The 27310-nt window shown below is 36.3% G+C and overlaps 2 protein-coding genes across 4 annotated transcripts in view; both read left to right on the forward strand.

Moving 5' to 3' along the window:
* Positions 1–27310, forward strand: part of LOC137260928 (transcription factor SOX-5-like) — a 244083-nt gene that overhangs the window by 21389 nt on the left and 195384 nt on the right. The gene's annotated exons all lie outside the window — the stretch shown is intronic.
* Positions 9327–14945, forward strand: LOC137260818 (RNA polymerase sigma factor SigA-like). Its single transcript, XM_067798380.1, has 3 exons — positions 9327–9333; positions 13037–13375; positions 14926–14945. Exons 1-3 carry the CDS (start codon positions 9327–9329, stop codon positions 14943–14945), a joined length of 366 nt encoding a protein of 121 aa, XP_067654481.1.

A 27310-nucleotide genomic window follows, 5' to 3' on the forward strand; every position in this document is an offset into this window, starting at 1 on the left:
GAGTCAAAGTGTGAGTGAGTTGAAACAACATTGAAGTCATATAAATCTACCTCACAAGTCATATCTTCTAGTCCTTTTCAGTATTCAGCTGCTATTTGTATATACACCATTAACCTTTCAAATGCCATTTTGTACTCCAGAATGAGATTCATCTTTCGGGCATAAAACCTCACTCACTCTGACTCAGTAGGTCAGGGCAGTACATACTTACCCTCGTCACAAACACCGACTTTCAATGACCCATGCTTATTATTTTCACAGTGTGTTTGCTTGTCATGCTGAAGACCCAGGTTTGATTCTCCACATGGGAACAATGTGTGAAGCCCATTTCTCTTATCCTTTGCCATGATATTGCTGGAATATTGCTAAAAATGATGTAAAACTATACTCACTCACACCCTGACTGCCTTGTTAAAGCCTTGTATACCGTATAGAAAGTGTTTTCTTAGCTTGATATTTTTTCATCCAGTCCAATTTATTTTTTTATCATAAATTTTTTTGTGTAAAGAAACCACTATTGTACATTTACCCTAGTCTGTTATACAGACCCTGAAGCAAATACATCAAAGAAAGCCTAAACAAGTCTAGAAAATGTGGCAAGTCTAGATTTCCTTAGCTTCAGAAAAAATGTCTCAGGGTTCCATTTCATCATCATATTTTTTTTTATGTTATGAACTTTTTTCAGTAAAATATGTTCATTTCAGAGACTAGTTGTTAGTCTACATTTGCCCCTACATGAATGAAGACTTTGAGGTTCAGTCAATATATTCATTCATATATAATATATACTGAACAGCAAAAGAAACATAACTCTGGCTTTTTGTCAAGTTTTTAAATAGAAGACATAAACATGAACACTTATTTAAAAAAATTTTTTTTCAAAAGTTGTGTTTCTTTTGGTGTTGAGTAGTCTGTGGCTGAAAATAGACAACATGGACAAGGATATTGGGAGTGATAGAGAGAAAAAGAAAACAGGATAGCTTATATAAAGAGGATAATGAAAATTAGTTATACTCTTGCTGAGAGAGATTATAAACTGTGACCTGAGATGTTTGACATGGACTTTTAACATGGAGAGTGTTATGACATTGTGAGAACAGAAAATGCTGATTCAGCATTTTGTATTTTATTAATGACCACTCAAGACAAGCTACAAGGCGTACAGGTAAATAAGTCTTCAGATGGTAGGATTACATGGTTTCAGAATCTGCACAATCACATTTAGAGATTCCTTTCTTCTAGGGATACTTTGACGTTTGAACTTGACCAGTTCTCACGACAGTGGGAGACAAACGCCAGATTTGAACAGCGTAACACAATATTGGGGCGAGCGACAAGGGACATCTACTTACTGGTACAATGTTTGTTTTGACAGCGTAGATTTGTTAAACTACAACTCTTAACTAATCATACAATTGGTTTCCCTGCAATTCGATGAATCACGACTTCGCTGCGAATGTTGACATTTTGGGAGGGAATCATAATCTAGCTAACTATTGTCAGGGCCGGTTGATGACAATAGTAACTTCTTGTCGGTAAACACAGCATTGTGCCTTGCACCCACTGACAACCGGCTCCTTCACGAGCTTCCACAGTTGGGAGTACACACAGACATGTACCTGCGGTTATTCCGTACTTTGAACTGGAACTGTGGCTTGAATGGTTGAACGAGGTGTGAACTTCCCCGTCCGTTTGGAAATACATATGGATATATCCTAGAGGTAAAACATACTTACTTGTTGTTGGAACTGTATCTTGAATGGTTGAACGAGGTGTGAACTTTCCCAGAAATATATATGGATATATTCACGAGGTGAAACATCCTTTTCTGTATGGATATATCCAAGACATAATAACATACTCTGGTATGTTTCTGTTGTTGGAACCATTGCTTGAATGGTTGAATGAGTATGAGTATCACCATTCTTTTGGGAAGATACATGTGGATGCATCAGAGATGTAAAACATCCTTTTCTTTGTAGATATATCCTGGACATAATAACATACTTTTCTGATGTTGGAACTATTGCTTGAATGGTTGAATGAGTGTCAATCTCTCCATTTTTAGGGGGAAAAGGTATATATGGATATATCCTAGAAATAAAACATACTTTCCTGTGCGGATATATTCTAGAGGTAAAACATACATGTACTTTCCTGTGCGGATATATTCTAGAGGTAAAACATACATGTACTTTCTTGAACGGATATATTCAAGAGGTAAAACATACATGTACTTTCCTGTACGGATATATTCAAGAGGTAAAACATACATGTACTTTCCTGTACGGATATATTCTAGAGGTAAAACATACTTTTCTGTATGGACATATACTAGAAGTAAAACATCCTTTTCTGTATGGACATATCCTAGAAGTAAAACATATTTTTTTGTACGGATATATGCTAGAGGTAAAACATACTTTTTTGTATGGATATATCCTAAAGGTAAAACATACTTTTTCTGTTGTTGGAACTGTTACTTGAATGGTTGAACCAGATGTGAACGTACACCCCACCCAGTTCAGAGAAAAAATACCTGAACATACACCATCTCCTGAGCTGACGGACATTGATGAAGGAACTCTTGTTTGAATGGTTGAAGAAGGTTTTAGTTTGTGGGTTGGAGGGAGTACATGATTAGATGGAGAAGACTGTGCACAAAGCAAGGGTGTGTCTAGCAGATTTATATGATGACAAAAGTTATGGATAGTTTATGCGTTCATTAATACTTGGCAGTATTGTGATTGATTTGTAGAAAGTATTGTCAAGTGCAAATTAAATCAATTGTTAGTTATAAGTTTTGTGGAACAAGAACAATTTTTATGAACAGAAAACTTCTAAATGCCAATTATAGAACACTTATACAGCTGCCAATACTTATAAAGTGGGTTGGGAGTATGGTATACCTGTAATTAACAAGACAATGGGTTGGGAGTATGGTATACCTGTAATTAACAAGACAATGGGTTGGAAGTATTTTGTGCCTATAATTAATCAAGCTATGGGTTTTGAGTATTACAGTGTTCCCAAAAAGATAATAAAAACATGCAAAAAGTATTTTGCGTGCGTGTTTTGGATGCATCAGTTCTGTTCTACTTAATTCTAAAAAGTACCTTAAAGCAACAACTAAACAGTTTAAAGTATTGTAAATCTATTATAAACTAAACAGTGAGTTTAAAGTATTGTAGATCTGCAATAAAATTAAGAAAGGATTCGAAGTATTGTATATCTGTGATTAATCATTACATCTAATGAGCTAAACAATGGTTGGAAGTATTGTATACCTGAAATTAACCAAACAATGGATTGCAAGTACTGTAGATCTGCAGTAAGCAAAACAATGGATTGCAAGTACTGTAGATCTGCAGTGAGCAAAACAATGGATTGCAAGTACTGTAGATCTGCAGTGAGCAAAACAATGGATTGCAAGTACTTTAGATCTGCAGTGCGCAAAACAATGGATTGCAAGTACTGTAGATCTGCAGTAAGCAAAACAATGGATTGCAAGTACTTTAGATCTGCAGTGAACAAAACAATGGATTTTTTGTATTGTAGATCTTTAATAAACTAATCAATGGGTTTTGATTATTGTAGATCTGTAATGAATTAAGCAATAGATTTTATGCATTGTAGATCTGTAATGAACTAAACAGTGGGTTTTAAGTATTTTAGATCTGTAATACACTACACAATGGGTTTTAAGTATTGTAGATCTGTAATGAAGTAAACAATGGGTTGAAAGTATTGTATACCAGTAATTTATCAAACAAAGAGTTGAAAGTATTGTAGATCTCTAATGGACTAAACAATGGGCTGAAAGTATTGTATGATTGGAATTACTTGAACAATGTGTTATTTTGTATTGTAGATCTGTAATGACTAAAGCGGGTTCAAGAAGTGTAGAGCTGGGAACATAGAACAATGATTCTTCTGAAAAAGAGGAAAAGATATCTTACCAAGGTTGCGCCCACATTTGGCAAAATGGCCAAAGTTCAAATATATGTAGGAGGAATAATTTCTGTGTAAACTTAACAGCATTAACAGCGACTGTTGTTGGTTTTCCCAGTAAGAAAGCGTTAATTGCATTATTAGATGTGTGGTACCTTAGGGGCAGAATTTGAACATTACGCATCTTCTACACAGAGCAATAGCTGCATCGCCAGGGGTTGTGATCTGGTGCCAAGATTGTTTTTAAACCCAGAATAATGCTGCAAATTGTATAAGTCTTCCTCAGGGGAAATAATTCTGAACTGATGGATACAATCAAATGCATAAACATGTGTATATAGTAGAGAAACAGTAACTGGTGATAGGGTATGGTGTGTATATCTTTTACAGTTGGTGACAGATTGTGTGTGATATTAGTTTTATCATTTTATCATCATTGATGGTCAGTTTTATCCTTATTTGTTATGCAAAGAAATGCTGATGTCTGTTTAAGCCAAGTTGGTAATAGAAAGGGGTGTCAATATCTGTTTAATCCCACTGCTTCCAGAAAGGGGTGTCGATATCTGTTTAATCCTGCTGCTTCCAGAAAGGGGTGTCGATATCTGTTTAATCCCACCTACTTCCAGAAAGGGGTGTTGATATCTGTTTAATCCCACTACTTCCAGAAAGGGGTGTTGATATCTGTTTAATCTCGTTACTTCCAAAAAGGGTGTCGATATCTGTTTAATCCCACTGCTTCTAGAAAGGGGTGTCGATATCTGTTTAATCCCACTGCCTCCAGAAAGGAATGGTGATATCTGTTTAATCCCACTACTTCCAGAAAGGGGTGGTGATATCTGTTTTATTTTTGTTTTGTTCCTAATGGTTACAGAAAAGATAATGATGTCTGTCTTATCCCTATTGGTGATGGGAAACAGTGATATCTGTTGTATTCCCTTTGGTGGCAGAAGAAAGAGGTGATATTTGTTTTATTCTCATTTCTTCCAGAAAGGCAGTGATATTTGTTTCTTCGTTTTCCAGAAGAGGGTAACAACTATTGCTGTATCTTTATTGGTTGCAGGAAATATGGTTGCATCTCTTTTAACCGTATTAGTGAGGTCACTTCGGCCATATAGTGACTCATCCCTACTGGTGATAGAAACATTTCTGTTGTTTCCCCTTTGGTTGCAGAAAGTTGTAACGATATCTTTCCTCCACTGGTTACAGAAGGGAATGTCAATATCTGTTCAGTCCTTATTGGTTAGAGAAAGGACAGTGATATCTGCTTTATTCTAATTGGTTAAAGAATAGATGGTGATATCTATCTTATCTCCATTGGTTACAGAAAGGGTGTTGATGTCTGTTTTATCGCAACTGGGGATGGAAAGAGCTATGTGGTGATACCTGATGTTTCTTTGAGACAGATGTTGTTGGTGATATCTGTTGTTTCTTTGAGTACCCATGTAGGTCTGGGTAAGAATACTGGCCTTAAGTAGCCCATGCTTGTTGTAAAAGGTGACTAACGGCATTGGGGTGGTCAGGCTCGCTAACTTGGTTCACACATGTCATCAGTTCCTATTGTGTAGATCAGTGCTCATGCTGTTGATATCTGGATTGTCTGGTCCAGACTCCATTATTTACGGAGCGCTGCCATATAGAGTGGAAGCTGACAAAACTGGCATCTGTCCAATCCGGCAAGTTGTCAACACCAGCATAAAATCTCAGTCCCATCTGTGCCATGTACATTTATCATCAGCTCTATAATCCAGCATATTGTTGAGACTTGATTATTTCTAAGTCCCGATGAGTGCCAGTTTAGACAGCTTCCACTGTAGTGCAGCATAAAACTAAACAAACTCACTCACTGTTTCTTTTAGACATCAGTTGTTGGTAATATCTGTTGAGACACATGTTGATAATCTCTGTTGCATCCTCTATTTAGTAACAGAAAATACCAGCAATATATGTTGTATCCTCTATTTAGTAACAGAAAATACCAGCAATATATGTTGTATCCTCTATTTAGTAACAGAAAATACCAGCAATATATGTTGCATCCTCTATTTAGTAACAGAAAATACCAGCAATATATGTTGCATCCTCTATTTAGTAACAGAAAATACCAGCAATATATGTTGCATCCTCTATTTAGTAACAGAAAATACCAGCAATATATGTTGCATCCTCTATTTAGTAACAGAAAATACCAGCAATATATGTTGTATCCTCACATTGGCCACAGTATACATTTCATGTAGTAGCTATAAATTATAATTTATCATCGAAGTCGAAACAATATGTTGTAAATACTTCCTAGCTACCAAAACTAGAGTCTTCAGATCATCGTGCAGACTGCCCCACGAAAAACGACCACAACCAAAACCATGGTCACCTTTGACCTGATTATACTTCAGTTAAACTGCAATATGGTGATTGTCATTGTACAAGTTGAAGCCATGAAAGACGTTTTGCCGTGTCATAGCACACAGAAATATTTCAGGGGCCCCAGCTTTTGTCGCATGTGGATTTCAGCCTTCTTTGTGTTTTCTAAAGCTTCTTCTAAGTGTCGCTGCCGAAGAATAAAATATTGTTCATGACGTTTCTTAGAAAGGATGCACTCAAAGTAGAGGCTGACAGTACCAGGCTCTCATATAGAAATATATCTTTTTTTCTCGCCATGTGTATATGGACTATATTGTGTACAGGCAAATGGGTGAGCTAATACGATTGTTCTCATTGGGAGTTCACTCTCCCTCTGTCAACCTTTGGCAACGGTTTATCAATTGGTAGCCATGTTTGGCAAGGCAGCTAAACATTTATTTTCTCGCTTGACTATTCTTAAAACAGGATTTCTGAAAATATGAATTTCAATGTCTCATTCTTGTGGCAAAATGTCTGTGTTTGTGTTGAAGTTTCATTCATTTTGTAGTCATGTCATGAAAAGAAAGGATTTGAGATTCAAATATTGATTATAGGGGGTTGTTCCTCGAGTACCTTCCTCACTTGTCAAACTTTATCTTCAACTTTACAACATTTCATTGTAATGTTGACTTGCTTGGAAATTTTCATATTTTGTCATCAAATATCATTCTATAGGGTCGAGACTTTTTAATATTTATCATATTCAAAATGTTTTAATGAGTACTTCCTGTTTTGAAATGGATGCGTACCTATTCAGTTCATGAAGTTTCCCTTGTGTAACCTCTGTGGCCATGAAGTTTCCCTTGTGTAACCTCTGTGGCCATGAAGGTGAAAACTTCTTTTCTTAGAAAACTGTACTTGGATTCTGGGTCACATGGATACAATGAACAGGGAGTTCAGAAAATCATGAAACTAGTGATAAGAGCAGTAAATGTTGGAATGGTTACACACAAGTCTACCTTGCACTTGTTAATGTCCACTATATGTTGCAGTACTAATGTCCGAACTGTAAATATGGCAGTATTAATGTCGGAACTGTAAAGACGACAGTATTGATGTCTGAACTGTAAAGATGGCAGTATTAATGTCGGAACTGTAAAGATGGCAGTATTAATGTCGGAACTGTACAGATGGCAGTCCTAATGTCGGAACTGTAAAGATGGCAGTATTAATGTCGGAACTGTAAAGATGGCAGTATTAATGTCTGAACTGTAAAGATGGCAGTATTAATGTCAGAACTGTAAAGATGGCAGTATTAATGTCGGAACTCTCAAGATGGCAGTATTAATGTCGGAACTGTCAAGATGGCAGTATTAATGTCCAAACTGTAACATTTGTGATACATATGTCTGACATGTTTTGATTGCAGTTCTAATGTCTGAACTGTAACAATTGTCAGTGTCATTGTCGGAATCGTAAATATTGTAGTCATTGTTGTATGAGCTGTAAATGTTGCAGTACTAATGTCTGAACTATAAGTGTTGCAGTACGAATGTCTGAACTATAAGTGTTGCAGTACTAATGTCTGAACTGTAAATGTTGCAATGCTAATGTTGGAACTGTAAATACTGCAGGACTTTCGTACAAATTGTATAATGAAATAGTCATGTAAATGTTACAATATCGATATTAGAACTGTAAATTTGCAGCATTGCAGTGTTAATATCAGCATAACAAAATCGTATTGAAAAGTAATGTGCAGTAGAAACACAAAAATGTCGACTCCACAGATGTTTTAAATACAATGCAGTATTGAAATACCAATGTCCAGCTGCCTCAACGCAAGCATACAGGACGACCCCCAACTTCAAGTCTACATTTTCAGCAAGTCTACAATTTTCTGCTTCAGTATAATCTGGGAATGGTCTTTTTATTAAATGAAAATCCAGTCAGTGTATGTAAATTAAATCATAATTGTTTTTAGTTATTATCTACGTGACTGGAAACTGCCTATTCTTCCTCATGCCTTGTCTGTTTTGGTGTTATTCTGGGTTTAGAATATGTGAGTCGAGGGAAATGTTCACCTGCAAAGTATTCAAGTTTGACACAATTCTGGGTCAAAACATCCATGGTAACCATATTAGGGATATCAAGAACATGTTCCATACAACTGTTCAGCACATTTTGTCTCCAGACAGGGAAAAATAACAGAACACTGTTTTGTTCAAGATAGAATTTACAATAATCCCGCAAATGTCTCAATGATTTTGACCAGCCAGATATTAGAATGCTATTTAAAACAACCTCCCTGTATGATATTCTTGCACATTTGAGTACATATTGCTAATAGAAAATAAAAAAAATGTTACATGGATTACCTTAATTTTTAATCTGTTGAAAAATGTCACTGCAATGAAATTATTTGCATTTTGATTATTTATCAATAAGTGTTTAAATGATGACCTTTTTGTAATGCTGGTGACATTACGTGCTCTTAAAGTACATGAATTATCCATATGTCCAGTTATCTCAATATAGATAAATATATCTACAGATATAAGCAAACACTAAGTTTTTGTGTCAAGTGTAAGAAGATACAGAATTGTTGTCCACTGGAAAGAAAAGAAGTAGGTGTATGTGTTTGTGGATAACCATCCAATTGCGTGCAGGGGCCATTGGAGGTATTGTTTTCTTGCCGTGAGAACATTTAATTGTCAGGACAGAAATCACATGCAGTTTGTAATAGATCTATTGACAGATGATTGGTGACGAGTTACAACGACGTAGGACTCCAGCATTACCTCCACCTCGTATTCCCCGTTGTATATAGATTGTATTGTTTATACTGTTTGTAGTTGTGGATAATACGGTGGCCTAGTACACACAGCTGTTGCGACAAGCGGTAAACTTGACTTAACTGATTTCCGACACCATTGTTTTCACAGGCATAACAATACGTAATACATATTTTTCTGTAATTCTCCTTCTCTTGGGGGACGAAGTTGTGGAAAGGACTTGTGTTGTGTGGTGAAGCGATGGAGGGTAAGTTGTTACTGTCCTGCGACAAGGTTGACTATAAAGTTTAACATTAGCTTGTGTCCCTGTTCACTGTTATCATACTGTATTCACATCTGATTTATAGCTGTCTGTTGGTCTGAATGGACTGACAGAATTATGTTGAGAATAAGACTGTCATTGACTGTCTCTGGATGGTGAAGGAGTTTGAAAGAAAAATTCTTCTTTTTGTGATTTTATTGTACGTTTGTAAAGGCATGTGCTGGGTTGTTGTTCCTGGGGTGAACAATGAGAAGTTGTTTGGCGATATTTCCGGACAATCTATCATAAATGCGTCTCATTCCTTTGTTGTTATAGACATTCTTCTATGCAAGCCCTCTTATGAAATAATTGGTGTGTCAGTGGCTTGAATTGTCATATTCTATTAAATGACATGTCACATTTTGTACCTCAGGTATGTATTTAAATGTATTTATAGCTTGGAGTTTTTAATTTAAACTCTAGTCCATATTTGTTTGCATTTTTAAACTTATCTGTACAGTGGAGACTTTTATGCACAATATGTTTTTCAACATATAAGTATTTATTGAGCAAAGTCCACGTTATAGGAAATGAGGACTAAAACTAAATGTATTTGTATATTTATCGATGTTTCATGGACAGCTTTTGAAATGGATGTGAAAGTTAAAGTGTACATGTTAATGACGACAAGGTGCAGGTCATATAATCAGTACGAGTATGTTTGTTTGAAGTATGTAGTTCAGTGATTAAGTTGTTTTTCTGTAAGAATTGTTTCATACCCCAGATCAGAATAGCTAGTATGAGTGAGTGAGTTTTAGTTTTGCGGCTCATTTAGCAATATTCCAGCAATATCACGGTGGAGGAGATCAGAAGTAAGCATTGTACCCTTGTAGGGAATCGAACTTGGGTCCTCATCATGAAAAACTGCTTTAAGGACTTGGCTACCCCAACGGCCCAGTTATTATGAATATCTTAATCACATATGGTTCTGATGAAAATAAGCATAAATGTTTTGATCTGGGATGAAATTTTCTTGGACTGTGATGACAACTCTGTAGTGTTAACATTGCAATAATTGATATAAATTTTGAAATCACTAATTCTACACCCTTTTTATTTGAAATTTGGAAACGTTAGAGTGATTTGAGTTTATGTGATGAGTCATCATGCTTATAACTCAGGGGCTTAAATTGTTGTAGGTTTGATAGTATGGCCCTAATTTGTAGTGGTAGGTTTGATAATATGGCCCTAATTTGTAGTGGTAGGTTTGATCGTATGGCCCTAATTTGTAGTGGTATTTGATAGTATGACCTGAAAGATGTGTCATAGATTTGATCAAAAAGGCTGTAACAAGAGTGGTAAATATGTTAATATGGCCTTAACAAGTGTGGTATATGTAATAATATAGCCTCAACAAGTGTGTTATATATGATAGATATATGGTATATATGATCATACAGCCTTAACACATGTGGTTCATTCATAATATGGCCTATACAAAATGGTAAAGTGGATAATATGTCCCTAAATTGTTGATATGAATTTGATAATGAGAGCCAGAGAAAGTGTGGTATATTTGATAATACCATCTGAAACCAATGTACGATTTTTTGATAATATGGCCCAAAGGATGCATATTTCATTTGATAGCAAGAGTTGTGATTTTGATGACAAGGTATTAACTATAAGTCAATAGAAATATATTTTGATTGTTTTTGTGTGCATTTCATCTTAGGTATAATTAGTATAATAATTAAGATCCTCACAAAGAATTACTGTTGGTAGTGTAATCAACATGTCTTTTACATTACAGTTTACATTCCAAGAGAGCAAACATAATATGAGAATTTCTGAGCTAGGTCTGTTGTTTTTCATGTAGCATTTTTTAAAAAGTGGGTTTGTTTGTTCAGGTTTATTAGAGGTATATTGTGTTCCTTCTCATCGCCGCTAGACAGATTACAGGTAAAATTGGTTAGAAAGAATAAAAAATCTTTCAGGATAGATAATATTGTGAACAATAGGTAATGGGTGCGGCAAGATCACAGCCAGCAACTGTTGTTGTAGTTTATGTAATGGAGCACAATTATTACAGATCAATTTCAACATCACAGAAAAAATATAAATTCCATAGCTCTTTTACAGACATTTGTTTCTTGGGCTTATCAAGAAACAACAGTATCATGTGTCATGATAAGAATATGATAATATGATTAGGAATGGGATAGTTTCATTTACCATGTGATAAGAAAGATTACAATGATATGGAATTGTCTTGGAGTAGTCTGACAATTGGCTCATAGCACTGCCTAGATGTAACTTGAGACTTCAGTCACCATTTTGACGGGCATTACGTAAATTGAGTAAAACATAATTCCTCAAAAAAGGAAGATAATGTCTTATTCTGGAGTTTACTTTTCAAAAAAATATTGTTCACTGATGGATGAAAAAAATAAGATGAATAATTGAATTGTTCATTTCTAATTTTCACAAGGAAAGTTTGAAGGTGTAGTCATGGAAATATCCTCTTTCTGTACGCTTGAAAATGTTAATGTGATATAAAACTTGAATAATGCATACAAAAGAAAGATGTACATGGATTTTCTGACAGCCTTAACTCACAGTTGCAAAACTGTTGGATAGCTTTAGAGTTTTGTGGTCTTTGAAGGCCGAATAAAGCCTTCAACCCCCATTTTCTGATTTATTGGACAATTTGTTATAAAGTAACGATGGACAATAATAGATGTACAATGCTTATGATCTCTTTTGTCAAGAGCTCTAGTTTCTTTTTAGTGTCAGTGTCAGTGATCCTCATGTTTAAACAACTGTCCCCCCAAATCCTGTGTATAATGTATTCATGGGCTAGAAACCAGTCAGTAGTTTTCTTAGTGTGACAAAACACTAGATTAGCTATTGTTATCTCTGTCCTTGTCCTGTCTTCCGTCCACCATCCTCTATGTCGTCCTCTTCTTGGTCCAGTACATATTTCCATCACCCCTTTCATCTGGGACAGGTGGAATTCTCCCCAATCCCCCATCAGAAACACAGCCCCGTCCCACAGCTCGAGAACAATACCTTTATTTTTTCACTTGGTTAAGCAGAGTCAAGCTTGTATAAGAACAGAATGCATTGTATACACGAGTTTTTGTGTAGTTATAACAAAAGTTCTCAGTAGGACGGCAAGAACAAATGTTATTATTTTCGTCATGGCTGTAAATCTCGACCAGTAACCAACTATGCAGAACATTTTTGATATAATTTTAGACTGACAATTTTATTATGAATGGATAAGTGCTTTTTCCTCATTTTTTTTTTAGACATGAAATAATTTCAGTATTGTGGAAACCGGTCCATATTGCATAGTCATGGTAGAGAGAAAGCAGTAGTTTAAGTTTATATCACAGTTCTGGATATACAAGGGAAGGATGTATTATAGCTGACAGATTGACACGTGTGAAGGCCTGGCTGCACTTATGTGGTTTAATTGCTGTTTAAGATAGATTGAGGTAGGTGGGAGAACATCAGTTGTCACAGTAACAATTAAATAGTTATTAATGTTGTTTGCTGAGGTTGTTAAATGTTTTAAGAAACATTATTGTGATGGCTACGTATGTATGCTTATCAGGAGGGTTTGAGTGATGTGATGCAATAAAACAATTTTACATGCAACAAGAATATTAGACAGGAAATGGAGTGGTTTGACAACTGTAAGTGCGAGACGATGACGATGATGATGATGATGGTGATGATGATGATGATGATTGTGATGCTGATGTCGATAATGGTGATGATGATTGTGATGCTGATGTCGATAATGGTGATGCTGATTGTGATGCTGATTGTGATGCTGATGTCGATAATGGTGATGATGATTGTGATGCTGATTGTGATGCTGATGTCGATAATGGTGATGATGATTGTGATGCTGATTGTGATGCTGATGTCGATAATGGTGATGATGATTGTGATGCTGATTGTGATGCTGATGTCGGTAATGGTGATGATGATTGTGATGGTGTTGGTGGTGATGATGATGATGAGGAGGAGGAGGGTGATGATGACGATGACGACGATAATGGTGATGATGATTATGGTGGTGTGGTGATAATGATGATGATGTACCTTTGTATAACAAAACTATAAATGACTGAATTTTTTAATAAAAAGACCCAAAATCAAAATATAAACCTAAGAAATATATTTTTTAGGCTCCCCAATTTTATGGCTAAATAAATCTTCAAAGGTTCAAATGTCATTGAAAAAGTCAAGCCAGTGTTCAACATCAGGTTGATAAATGAAACACTGTAACACAATATCAGTTATAGAACTTGTGGGTATCTCTATCAGATAGAGTTTATTCATCAGTTGATTATATGCAGGAGCTTGCCCCTCATACAGAAGATAAGGTTTAATGTACTAACAGAGAGGCGAGATAAAGAGCTTTAATGACCAGACATTCTCAGAATGGTTCCCAGAATGGTTCCACATGGCTTCAAGACAAAACGCATAACTCCCGAAGAACCAATGAAATGACAGTAATAAGTGCCTACTGTGGAAACAAAATCACTAGATATCATATGTGGGTGCCTTGTAGACGAGATTACAGATCAGGAAGAAGGTTCGGTTACCAAGCAGTACGATACAGGCTCTGGAAATGGGGACCTGTGCATTCGGAGAAATATATAGTGGATAGTTTGACAGTAATGTCTCTCTCTCAGTTGTCATCTGTACACTTTGTGATGAGGTATTGTGATACAAGAAACACGTGGCAGAGAGTATAGGATGGTTAAAATATGCTTAATGTCAGTGAGGCTGTCATTGATAAGAAGGAGTTTCGTGTCCTAGACAGACATTTTTGTATAGAACACACATGTTGTGTGGGTGTTTCCGTTTCATTCTTTCAATCATTGAATACTTGTCTTTTTGTGAGATTTGTTTTTTTGCTTTTATCAACATTATTTATGGTAATGTTGATGAACATTAAAAATTAAGTTTATAGTAGAGGGTTTTTTTTATTATTATTCGAGTGATATAAAATTCTGCAACTTATCACTGTCTTGATTTTAGTATAATTTTAAATGCCTGATATAACTCTCAGAAAGAATAAACATCACAAAAAAAAAATGTTTGCTCTTATAATCAGCACAAGAAATCATTTCCTTTTAATACAGGTCACTGAGTGAGTGAGTTTTGTTTTATGCTGCACTCAGCAATATTCCAGCTATATGGCGGCGATATGTAAATAATCCAGTCTGGATCAGACAATCCAGTGATCAACAGCATGAGCATTGATCTGCGCAATTGAGAACTGATGACAAGTGTCAACCAAGTCAGCAAGCCTGACCACCAGATCCCATAACTCAATTCTTATGACAAACATGCGTTACTGAAGATAAATTCTAACCAAGTCGCTGACAGCTGATGCTTTTTTAGAGATTCCGACTTTCTTTATTGAGAAAGTTTCCATGCTATATTGTTTTTTTAACTAATTGTATTCTTCTTCAATTGGATGGTAGTTAAACATGCCAATGACTAGATATCCTGGGCCCAGATGTTTTAATGACAAAGGTAATATTCAATTGTTCATGCTGTTATTTTCAGCCGAACCTGTTTTACAGTGACAATTAAAATAGCATACCATGATCTGTTTTATCTCAGGTAAGTCCAAAAAGCAGTGGCTGAAATAGTTTTGTTAATCTTGTTTCTTGAACTAACTCTAATAAATATTCTCTTTTTTAAGTTAATATATCAGATATTTTAGTTTAGTTTCAAGATATGACAGTGTGTATTATTTTGGCATAAGAAGATATGCCCAAACATGTTTATTTTTTTTTCTAGTGTTCATAATATTTAAGTTGGCATGGGCATAAAAAGATATCTTTTTGATGCAATCTTCCTTGAAACTTTTGATAGTTTTATTCGGTTTGCAAGTTCTGTTAATGATTGATACTGTTATTCATAGATTAGAGAGAGAGTTCTGTTAATGATTGATACTGTTATTCATAGATTAGAGAGAGAGTTCTGTTAATGATTGATACTGTTATTCATAGATTAGAGAGAGAGTTCTGTTAATGATTGACACTGACATTCATGGATCACACAGAGAGTTCTAGTTATGGTTGTTCTAACAAATACTGTTTGCATGACGACATTTCCAAGCAGTATACCATGGAATGATGCTGTTTCCTCTATCAAGAGTGGTTTGCTGTAATAACAAATACTGTTTGCATGACGACATTTCCAAGCAGTATACCATGGAATGATGCTGTTTCCTCTATCAAGAGTGGTTTGCTGTAATAACAAATACTGTTTGCATGACGACATTTCCAAGCAGTATACCATGGAATGATGCTGTTTCCTCTATCAAGAGTGGTTTGCTGTAATAACAAATACTGTTTGCATGACGACATTTCCAAGCAGTATACCATGGAATGATGCTGTTTCCTCTATCAAGAGTGGTTTGCTGTAATAACAAATACTGTTTGCATGACGACATTTCCAAGCAGTATACCATGGAATGATGCTGTTTCCTCTATCAAGAGTGGTTTGCTGTAATAACAAATACTGTTTGCATGACGACATTTCCAAGCAGTATACCATGGAATGATGCTGTTTCCTCTATCAAGAGTGGTTTGCTGTAATAACAAATACTGTTTGCATGACGACATTTCCAAGCAGTATACCATGGAATGATGCTGTTTCCTCTATCAAGAGTGGTTTGCTGTAATAACAAATACTGTTTGCATGACGACATTTCCAAGCAGTATACCATGGAATGATGCTGTTTCCTCTATCAAGAGTGGTTTGCTGTAATAACAAATACTGTTTGCATGACGACATTTCCAAGCAGTATACCATGGAATGATGCTGTTTCCTCTATCAAGAGTGGTTTGCTGTAATAACAAATACTGTTTGCATAACAACATCTCCAAACAGTCAATTTCTGTGGCTATCTGGGCATTCAAAACATTGAGCAAGAAATAGAGTGCTGTATTATTACATGCTTAGAGAACAACACCCATTGATTTCTCTCTGCATTGTATGCAAATAAGTCTCTGACTTAGCACCAATTTACCTGGTGTTTTTCCAGTCTATTCTTTGCAGACATTGATAGAGGACCACAGCTGGGAAATATTGGAAAATATCATTTTGGTCATGTCACAACAGCTGTCTTTTGTGATAAATATTTAGTATTTTGTGATTAGTTATCTAAGCTATATGTAGACTGATTTGAGATAGACTAAGGAAATCATTTTGTTGTAGGTGAGGATGTGTAATAAATTGAAACCTGTAAGGGCTCCGTTTTAGAGGCAGTACACCATGTTTAGACTTGGGTAGGGTTGTTGGGTGCGAGGGTAGATTGGGGAATGGAAAAGAATATTGGGGTAGAATCGGTGGATGGCAAGGAAGGTGGGTGAAGAATTGGTAGATGGGTTGGTAGACTGAGGGTAGAATTGGTGGATGGGTAGGGATATTGGGGTAGAACTGGTGTATGGAAAGGAAGATAAGGGTAGAAATGGAGGATGGACGAAGAGATTGGGAGTGTAATTGGTATATTATAGGAAGATTAGGGTGGAGTTGGTTAATTGGAGGGAAGATTGGGATAGAATTGATATAGGGATAGGAAAATTATGGTGGAATTGGTTAATAGATTGGAAGATTAGGGTAGAATTGGTGGCTGGGTAGGGAGATGGGGGGTGGAATTGATGGCTGAGGAAGGTGATTTGGAATAAAATTGGTGGATGGGTAGGAAGATTGGGGTTAGAACTAGTGGATGGGTAGGAAGATTGGGGTAGAATTGGTGGATGGGTAGGAAGATTGGGGTAGAATTGGTAGATGGGTAGGAAGATTGAGGTTAGAACTGGTGGGAGGGTAGGAAGATTGGGGTAGAATTGGTGGGAGTGTAGGAAGATTGGGGTAGAATTGGTGGTTGGGTAGGAAGATTGGGGTAGAATTGGTGAATGAGGAATAGATTCAGGTAAAATTGATTTATGGTTAGGTTGATTGGGGGATGAAATGGTATATGGTTTGCAGATTGGAGAAAGAGTTGGTAGATGAGTAATAAGGTTGAGGGTAGAATTTGTGGGTGGGTAGGTAGATTATGGGTAGTGGTGGCAGATGAATTTCATTGTATATTTTGTGGTTACACTCTATAGCTGTCTTTTTATGAATTATTTCTGTTTTTATGGGACCTGCCTTAAGATAACTCTATGTTTAAGACATGATTCTAAAGTTAAAGTTTTAAATCGGTTCCATTGTTGCTCTTGGCAAAATGACATTTCTTTTCTATTCTTAAAATGATCTCTTAAATAGATGATATTTAATACCTTGAAATGTTGGATTTTATACATTTAATGGAAATTCAAAGGAAAATCTCAGTTCCAAAACTTGATTCACTGTGGCTGGAAGAAAAACAGATTATTCACAAAGCCTATATGTTCTGTAAAACGCTAGGTCAACGAATCCATAAACAAGGTTATTTACAGTAGTATAACTTTTAATGAAAGAACCTTTCATGTTGCAGAGTCAAGACAAAAAGGGTTAATGTGACTTAAGGTTTCTTGAAAATTAATTTGGATTTGACAGTTTAAAGAGAAAGGAGTAGTTTGGACATATTAGAGTGAGTGTGGCGTGCATTGTATAGCAGCGCTCCCGTCTCCCCCATTTTGCTCCCCCTCAGTGCCCTGTGCCCCAAGTTCAGTTCAGCCTTTGTCAAATTTACCCCACAATTGGATACATATGTATTCTGCTGTAATTGATGTATGGCCACTATTTGCTTGTCTCAGACATTTGCAAACATGATGGAAGTGATTTGCACTGAAATTGTTTGATATACAGTTTCAATACAAGCTAGCTGTTTGAAAACTCTGTTGATTTTACCAAACATGGACGGTGAAAGTAAGTGATTTAAACCTGTCTGTCATCTTTTGCCAATCGCTTTGGTTTTAACATTGTTTAAAGGGAACAAAAGTGGTATTGTTTAAATGACAGGTTTATGGTCTAGCCGATAAAGTGAATGGTATTATGTCGATGATATTGCTACCAACACAAGCATGGAGAGCTGTAAGTGTTATTCAAACAACAGGTGTTTGATAATATAATCTTTTGTGAAGACATTTTTTATGAATGTAAGTTTTCAAAAAATTTTTTTATTGTATTAACAGTGATGTAGTGTGATTTGTGTAAATCTTTACGTAATCTGAGTTGCATCTGTTTATTTCACAATTTTTTCATGTTTACCCATGAATATTTTCAAGGATGACAATGTATAGTACTATTATAACCTTGTGTAATATTCGTGCACCTAACACATTTCGGCACAAAATGAGGAATTAAGAAGGCACTGAAAATCAACAGTTGTACAAACCTTCATCAATGTAAAATGTTTTCAAAATACGCGTTTCAGCATTTGACACATCGCTATCATAGCGGGATGAAGCCATCATCCACACGACAGCATCAAGGTCAATTGCGCACAACGACATCAATATTCGTGATAACTAAAATCTGGACAAACAGTACGGTGAATAGTTTACGCCAGCAGCTGATACCCATGTAATATTGAAGTTCATATTTCACAATGCTGATAAGAAGGTTTTTGTCCTGAAATGTTTTGTCTGTTTTCATCCAAAAGACGCATTTAAACAAGTAAAAGTTCCAGTAAACCTTGCAACCATGTAAATCCGGAAATGATAGGTGCGTGAAAATAGATGTCTGCAAATTTATATTATACCAGGATAATGGCAAGGATTCAAATTTTGTATTTGTTCTTTGAGTGTTTTATTGTCTAAAGTAAAATCTTGTAATGAGTGAGTTTTGTTTTTCACCGCACTCAGCAATAGTCCAGCTATATTGCTGCGGTCTGTAAATGATACAGTCTGCACCAGACAATCCAGTGATCAACAGCAGGAGCATCAATCTGTACAGTTGGGAATCAATGACATGTGTCAATGAAGTCAGCGAGCGTGACCACCCGATCCCATTAGTCGCCTCTTACAACAAGCACTATAAAGTCTTCTGGGCTACTGAGTGCTTATATAGTCTGCTAGCACTGTCTGTCAATATAGATCATACAGATGTTCATTAAATGAATATTAATTGATTGTTGATAAATACGTATTTCAAATCAGTGAGTGAAGACATATTAGAGCTTGAATTGCTGGGAAAACTCTGATCTTAACTTTTACGAGGAATACCCTATGAATCAAACCTTGTGTATTTTCTGAATGAATAATTATAATTATTTCATTACAATGGGTCCTTTATTTATTTTGATAAAGTGTACAGTACACAACCCTGTGCACTTAAAAGAACCCATGAATCTTTTGGTGTATGACCAGATGGTGGATGCATGAATACATGCAAACACCTAGTTGCGGGTAACATATGTTATATTTGTGATTAAACTTTCTTGTTAAGTAGAGATTTAGAAAGAAAGTAGAGTCCCATCTGGGATTTGAACCCATACCGTCAGAGCCAGGCACCTAATTTCGAGTTGTAGGTACAGCAAAGTGCAGTAAATGTTGATATATACATATGGAAATTAATTAAGCAACACCAAATTCAAAGACACATAAAAACTTAACAAAGTTTAACGAAGTAATTTTGATGATTGATTATTCAATTTTGATGTATTGACATACAGCATGAGCTTTTCATGGGTTGATATAACGCGCGTGAAGCTTGCACAGCGCACGTGCATTGCTTTAACCTCAACTTTCGAAAAATGCACTTTTTCCCTGGGGTGTTTACAAGCGCAGGTTGTCGATTGCATTCGGTTTTTCATTCATTTCAATGTCATGGCACGTAGGAAATTATCAGAGGCCACTCGTTGGCAAATAATCGGCATGAGGAATGCTGGTATGTCTCTAAGACAAATCGGGACTCAAATCGGACGACATCATTCCATAATTTCAAAACTTCTGAAAAAATACCGGGCCACTAATGAAGTTAAAGACCTGCCTAGACCAGGAAGACCCAGGAAGACCACAGTCCGGGAGGACAGAGCTTTACTGAGACTTGTACGGCGCAGGTCCTTCGACTCGAGCTCTCGGTTGAGACAGGAGTGGCTTCTAGGGAGACCCATCTCGAACAGGACTGTTCGGAATCGTCTGAAAGCTGCAGGATACCGGGCAAGGAGGCCAATCAAGCGACCCAGACTGTCTCCAGCCCATAAGGCAGCCCGACTGGCCTGGTGTAATGACCGTTTGCACTGGAACATTGCCTCTTGGAGGAAGGTCCATTTCTCAGATGAGAGCCGGTTCTTGCTGCACATGGTGGACGGTCGTACTCGGGTCTGGAGGCAGAGGAACACAGCAATGGCTCCACGGAACATCCAGGAGACTGTGGCCTTTGGGGGAGGTTCCGTTATGGTATGGGGGTGCATTTCCATGAACTGCAAGTTGGATATCATTACCATCCGTGGCAACCTTAACGGTGTTCCTTACCAACAGGAGGTTCTTGACAGGGCTGTGGTACCTCATTTTGAGAACCATCCTCTGGCAACGAGACCCATATTTATGGACGACAATGCTAGACCTCACAGGGCGCATGCTGTAAATGATTTTTTGCGGCAAAATGCAATTGACAGAATTCCATGGCCTGCCATGAGCCCTGACCTCAACCCCATTGAACATTTGTGGGACTTTATTGGCCGTCGTGTGAGGCAGAGAGACCCACCAGTCCATAATCTCAACGAATTGACGGCTGCCCTGCATGAGGAGTGGAACAGGATCCCCCAGAATCAGATCCGGAGACTCATCCAAGGAATGAGGAGGCGTCTGGAATCGGTGGTGCGTGCGCAGGGAGGACACACTAGATATTGATGAAAGTCGGTGTGCAGACTCTCAGATGACTGTTCTTTCTTTCCATGTGACATTTGTGTTAATACACCTGACAACAACGTCTGTGGATGAATAGTAAATTGTGTCCATTTTTTCATGAATTTAAGACAGTTTTAAGAATTTGGATTTCGTTGCAATAAAGCAAAGTCTTGATACTTTTCCCCTTTAAGTTGTTTGTCAGAGATCGTCTGTTGAATAAAAAAGTGTCAAACTATATCAACCCGGCATATTTTGATTGTCAGAACACTTCAAAGTTGCTCCAATAGAAAAAATTGGGGTGTTGCTTGATTAATTTCCAGGTGTATAGTACTGTGACTATGTTTCCGAGGCCACCCAGCTGTCAATTTGTACATCAAAAGGATGTGAAAGCTGCAATGAGCTTAGTGGCTGCAAGAGTTGTGTGATCCCCAGGGAGTTGATAATACAATGTTACTGTTGACATTAATATCCACTGATCAAGACAAAAGTACTAGCCCCTTGAGCACATACTAGTATTAATGTTGTATTGATGCAGCGTATTATTGATGGATTGCAATTTTGGAGTCTCTGATAGCGATTAATCTATGGTGGAAACTAAAACCATGTGTGACTAGTTTAGCAGCTAACTTCTGTTGATAAAAGCATAATAAATGCAAAATACAGTAAGTACCTGATTCATTTCTTTGAGTTTTTTATTGTTTTGGGTGCAGACTTGCAGATTCATTAAGGTTTGTTTTGACTGTTTACCTGATCTGCTCTTCAAGTTTCTTGTCAGTTATTAAAAGTGACTGAAACTATTTCAGCTTGTTTTTATTTCATATAAACTGTATGTTCATTTATGAAATTACTTCAAATGAGACAATTCACGGAGAAAAACTATTGCAGCAGTTGGTTGCAGACGACTGTCACTATCATAACAATAACTTGCAATAGATTATTGCTATCAAAGTAGCTGTTTCCCCGTCAATAGTCAGCCCAAATCATTATTTTATAACATAATAATAATTCTTAATGATTCGCATCAATGATATTTTGTCAGCTATCAATCTTTTTAGTAGGGATTTATCAGTAGGGATTCATCAGTAGGAATTATTGAACAAAATTTTAGTCAACCGTTGTTAACTGAAACAAGATATATTCCTTTACATCTTCATTTTATATCATTTGCTGTTTATGAGTAAACTATACTGAACTTTGGCCCGTACTCACATAGCCATTGAAATTCTTGCTAGCCTGAAAGCTTATGACTACTAACTTGTGCTGTGGTCAAGTGAAAATGCTTGAGCTCATAACCTAGCTGTATTTGAGCTTCAGTTCTGATCCATTTCAAAGCTTCAATTTAATGGGGAATAGGTTGAAAAAAATGACAGGAAAAACTTGGTTCAAGCTGGAGAATACATCTTTCCATTGACATTCTGGATTAGACCAGGTCCCTCCCAATCTGTGAAGTCGCAACTGGTCCACTAGGCAGTGACTATTAAAAATCCAGTCGGACCAGTAAATCTCCACAGTCACTTGCTAGTGGATATTCATAGGATCATTTTCAATACTTGAACAGTACACCCTCCAACTTGCTAATTTATCAGATATGTTTAAATCATGAAGATTATGGCTGAATAAACATGTTCATCATATCAGCACCTTTATGTTGAAACCCACATCATGTTGACAGTACCTTTTTGCTCTTTATTTTTGTAATCTTTTGCTTACTTTCTGCTTTCAAATTTGTGATTAGTAATTTTTTTTGTGGGCTAGTAACTTTGAGGCACAACTAGTGCGACTGGCTGGCACAATTTTGTAACTATTTCGTACACTGGCCTCAACAACTTCTGGAACTGGTAGCAAGATTCAGACTTGGCTGACAGGGTGTTCTTGTACTCAGTAACTTTGACCATTGCTCAGAATATCATTCACTGTGTAAAAGTTGTTGAAAAGTAAAGCAACCATGTGTGTGAAGTCAGGTTCTGCGGATGGCCCGTAAGAGTCTCTAGGACTTCAGTCTTGCAGTCTACATTGGAGCACATCTGGTTTCACTGTAGCCAAATGAGTTTGTTCCAAAGTGCCTGTGTTCACCAAGCAGAAAATGGGTACCCGTTGGGATAAGTCATGTGACTATTAACCTTCTTGTGCCTCACAGGCAGCTTGGGTCATTTGGGGTAATAATAATCCGATTGTCTGCACTTTCAGCAATGGATGGAAAATAGTGCCTAATAAGTGCACTTATCATTATTTGTTATTATTTTTGAAGTCATACACCATTTATTTACATTATTATGTGGTCCAGACTTGATTAATCACTGTCTAGGAAGTTGCAGACTGAAACAATTTGTACCCGCTTTAGGTACTGTAAGAATTCTACTATCCCTAGCAGCAAAAGAAACTGAAGTTTTGAAAAAAGGAAATCTCATAATAGTAAGTGTTCATATTTAGGTCTTCTATTAAATACCTTGACAAAAAAAACCCCCAAAAGTTGCATTACTTTTGTTGTTCAGTATACATTGCAGAATTAATCTAATAATGAGATTTGTGATTAGACAGTAAAACAGGGCTCTCAGATTATCCCTTATTGTCAGTGTTTGATTTGTGACAACATCCAGCTGGATATTTCATGTCAGTGTCACGTGTGGGTTATGAGAGTTATTGCACAATGCTTATATTTATTCAATGGAAGACTAGCCAGTGTATTTGAATCCCACGACAGTGAGATCATCAACAGGGGACTTTCTGGGTGTGACTATTCACCATTCAGTGAAATCCACATGCAAGCTAGAAATCCCAATTGTTCAATACAAGCTGAGGAAAGCTGCTCAACTGCTGAGATTGTGTTGAATATTTCAACCAATGTTTAGGTGAAATGTTTAACTCACAACAAGTTAAGAACAGTGACCGTCAGAAGACCATGTTTGGCCATGACAGAAAAAAGCTAGACATTCTTTTTTGAGTTGTATATATATTTTTATATATTATCTGTGAATGTTTGTGACAGTTATATTTATGATGGAGAAAGTTTGTGTAATATACTAACATATTTGCATGCATAAAAGTACATTCAAGATAAGATCTGAACAAATATGTGTTTTTGGAGAACGATATTATTTTCCTCTGGATAAATCTTTTAGAGAGTAACAGTTGTAATATTTTAGCCCATATTTTCAAAGACCTGACACCCAATATATATCTAAAACTAGATGCTTGCATACTCAATATAAGATAATCTTGACACCAGAATTTTAGTCAGTCAGACAGACAGACAGACAGACAGACAGACATTCTTTAAGTATGGGAGTCTCAATACATCCTTGGATTCTGAAGATTTTAGAATATAGAGTAGTCCTGGTACAGTCACTTTTGTTCTGTTTTTCATAGTTTTCTGTTTATCTGGAGCATATTTGCATTGACGATCAAGACATAGTAGTTTTCACATGTAAAGTAGAGAAACTGTCTGCATATAATTAAGCAGCTGGTAGTCTCTAGACTGATCTTGTTCCTATTGAGAAGACGACTATCATGCTTTTTGACGCACTCAATCTTTGTAGAATTCCATTGACTTGGTCAGGACATGGTTGAGATACTGCTGATTTGAACTCACTCCCAAGGTGTTTGTATCCAAATGATATGCTTAAATCTAGGCTATAATACTCATTCAATCTTTGAAATACTCCCATATTTTCATAAATTCATATTTCTGAATTTGAATTTTGTTTATAGGGGAGTAAAGCAATTCCAAAACAATGATAATGATCATGACAGGATGGAGTGGGGTGGGGATTAATGTGTGTGTGTTAGGTCCTGCTGAAAGACCAGAGAATCCTGTTTTCATTTCATCTGTGCATACTTTTTCAATTACTATGCTGTAGGTAAAATTTTCCAGGTAGGAATACTTTTATTATCTTGTAGATCTTTATGTAATTAAATTTCACATTGACTGCAAAATATTTGTCAAAACTTAACAGAGATACAATTAAAAAAATGATTATGAAAAAGTTTTGTGCAGTAACTTTATGATTTGATATTCGGGATCAGTTTGAATCAAGCAAGAGTCAGTACTGGGAATTGAAGCGAGAGAAGTTAAGCTGCTAGGAGTTGTCTCCCTTACATCTGTCGTGGTCTGTTCACAGTCTGCCAGAGCCAGTGTGTGAAATCAGAATTCTTCATACCTTGTGAACGTTATAGCTGCATAACGTGAGAGTAAATAATGTTTGGATGTTCCAAATTTGCCGTCACAACCAGTTCTAGATAAGGATCTGCTATGTCAGTTGTATCATGATTGTGATGTGATTTGCTTGTTGTTTGAAGCCACTCACCAATATTCAAGCTTTATGTAAATAACTGAGTCTGGACCAGACAATCCAGGGATAGAAAACATGAGCTTTGACAACTAACCATAGGTAAACAAGATGCTAGGTGACTCAGGAACGGCTTTCTGCTAATTGCATAACTTCTCACGAATAGATTCATGGAAGGCAGAAAATGTTTCTGGTAATGTAGTGGCAGGTGGTATGAAAGGACAGCTATGTTCTGGACCATGTGCGACACAAGGACAGTGGTGTCAGTGATGTCATGATGACTTGGTTGTTGTAAATTGGCTATATATTGACATGTCCTGTCATTGTTCCATTTGCTGTAAGTACTGACAGAGACTACAGTTCTAACAACAATGAGGACACACACAAACTTTGGACGTGTTGTTCCCTCACATAGTCCAAATGGAGCATCTTTTGAGGAGAGCACTTTTGAACATCAAAATGACCACCCAGACCTCGCCAGAACTTTTAGCACCTGGACTGTATTTAAGAACTATATTTATTTGTAGCATTTCATTTTAATAAATCTGAAATATTTTTTTTAAGCTTGAGCATCAGGAAGTGCTCTGTACTGTTAACTATTTTAGATCTGAACAATAATTGGTATTTATTCCCAGTTTTAATTGTTTAATCATACAGTCCTGGAGAGTTTGGGTACAACTTTCCTAGTTCTTTCTATGCCTAATTATTTAAGGGCTATCTTTAGATTTCATCCCAGAGTTACCTCACACCAGGAAATTGGTGGCTGAAACTTTCTAGGTAACTAAAATATTTTAAGATTTAAAAAATTGTTTATTTGGAAACATTTTAATTTTCTAGTCAAGTTCCTACTTTCATTTGGGTGGCATCAACAGATAGTGGAATTCCTATAAAGAATTTCAGTGTCTGCTGTGAAGCAATGATTGAAAGTATCTACCCTGTGTGTTGTATTCTGTGTTTTGTCAGAAAGTAGATGTCTTCTATATAGTGCTTCATATACTAGTTGGGTGACGACTGAGGGAGAAATAACTATTTAAGTTGTTTCATTCAGTTTGGATAACTGACAAGAAACTTGGAACCCAGACAAAGTTTGTCTAAGAATTAATAAAGGTGGATAACCCTAAATGAAAATGAATGAATCTGGTGCTTCCTGTATTTTGCATTGCACATTTACCAGTGGAATTCAATTACTAAACAATCGATAGTCACACATGCTATCGATGCTTCAATTGGTTTTCCTTCCTACCATTAGTTGCTACAGGAGACTCAACAATTGCAATCCAATCCAATCCAGTCCAATACATAATTTGACACATCATTACTGCACTATTATTTGATAGCAGTTGTCTTGTATACAGTATTTGATACAGTTATTGATAAGTAGTTTTCTAGTATATAGTACATGATATACTAATTAGTATTTGATCAGTAGGTGTTGTATATACAGTATTTGATTCAGTTATTGATGGATAGCTGTCATGTGTACAGTACATCATATACTATTTGATAAACTGTTGTCTTGTATACAGTATGTAATACAGTTATTGATGAATAGTTGTCTTGTGAACAGTATTTATTACGGTTTAGTTATAGTTTCCCCCAGTATTATAATGCAGTTATATGAAAAAACATAAAGAGGAAATGATTTAAATCTTTTGTATGAAATATTTAAATATTTATGCAAAAATTCATACAGGAAAAAGCAAATCTCATCATATAATAGACTTGCATAATATACCGAAACCGATTCTTAAAAACAAGCACTAGTTTAATTTCATTAGTCAGGTTATTGTAATTTCCTTTAGAACAAAAACATGGGTGTATAAAGAATTTGTTTTTGAAATGTCAGACTTGTGGAAACAGGATGTAATTGCTGCCTCC

Source organism: Haliotis asinina, chromosome 14 (assembly GCF_037392515.1).
Source record: "Haliotis asinina isolate JCU_RB_2024 chromosome 14, JCU_Hal_asi_v2, whole genome shotgun sequence".
In the NCBI taxonomy this organism is placed as follows: Eukaryota; Metazoa; Mollusca; class Gastropoda; order Lepetellida; family Haliotidae; genus Haliotis; species Haliotis asinina.

What these genes read in the sequence shown, in the direction of transcription:
- LOC137260818 (XM_067798380.1), top strand. An exon ending in TGATGATGAGGAGGAGGAGG is followed by an intron (nt 13,376 to 14,925) that starts GTGATGATGACG and finishes TGTTATTTTCAG; the next exon opens with CCGAACCTGTTTTACAGTGA.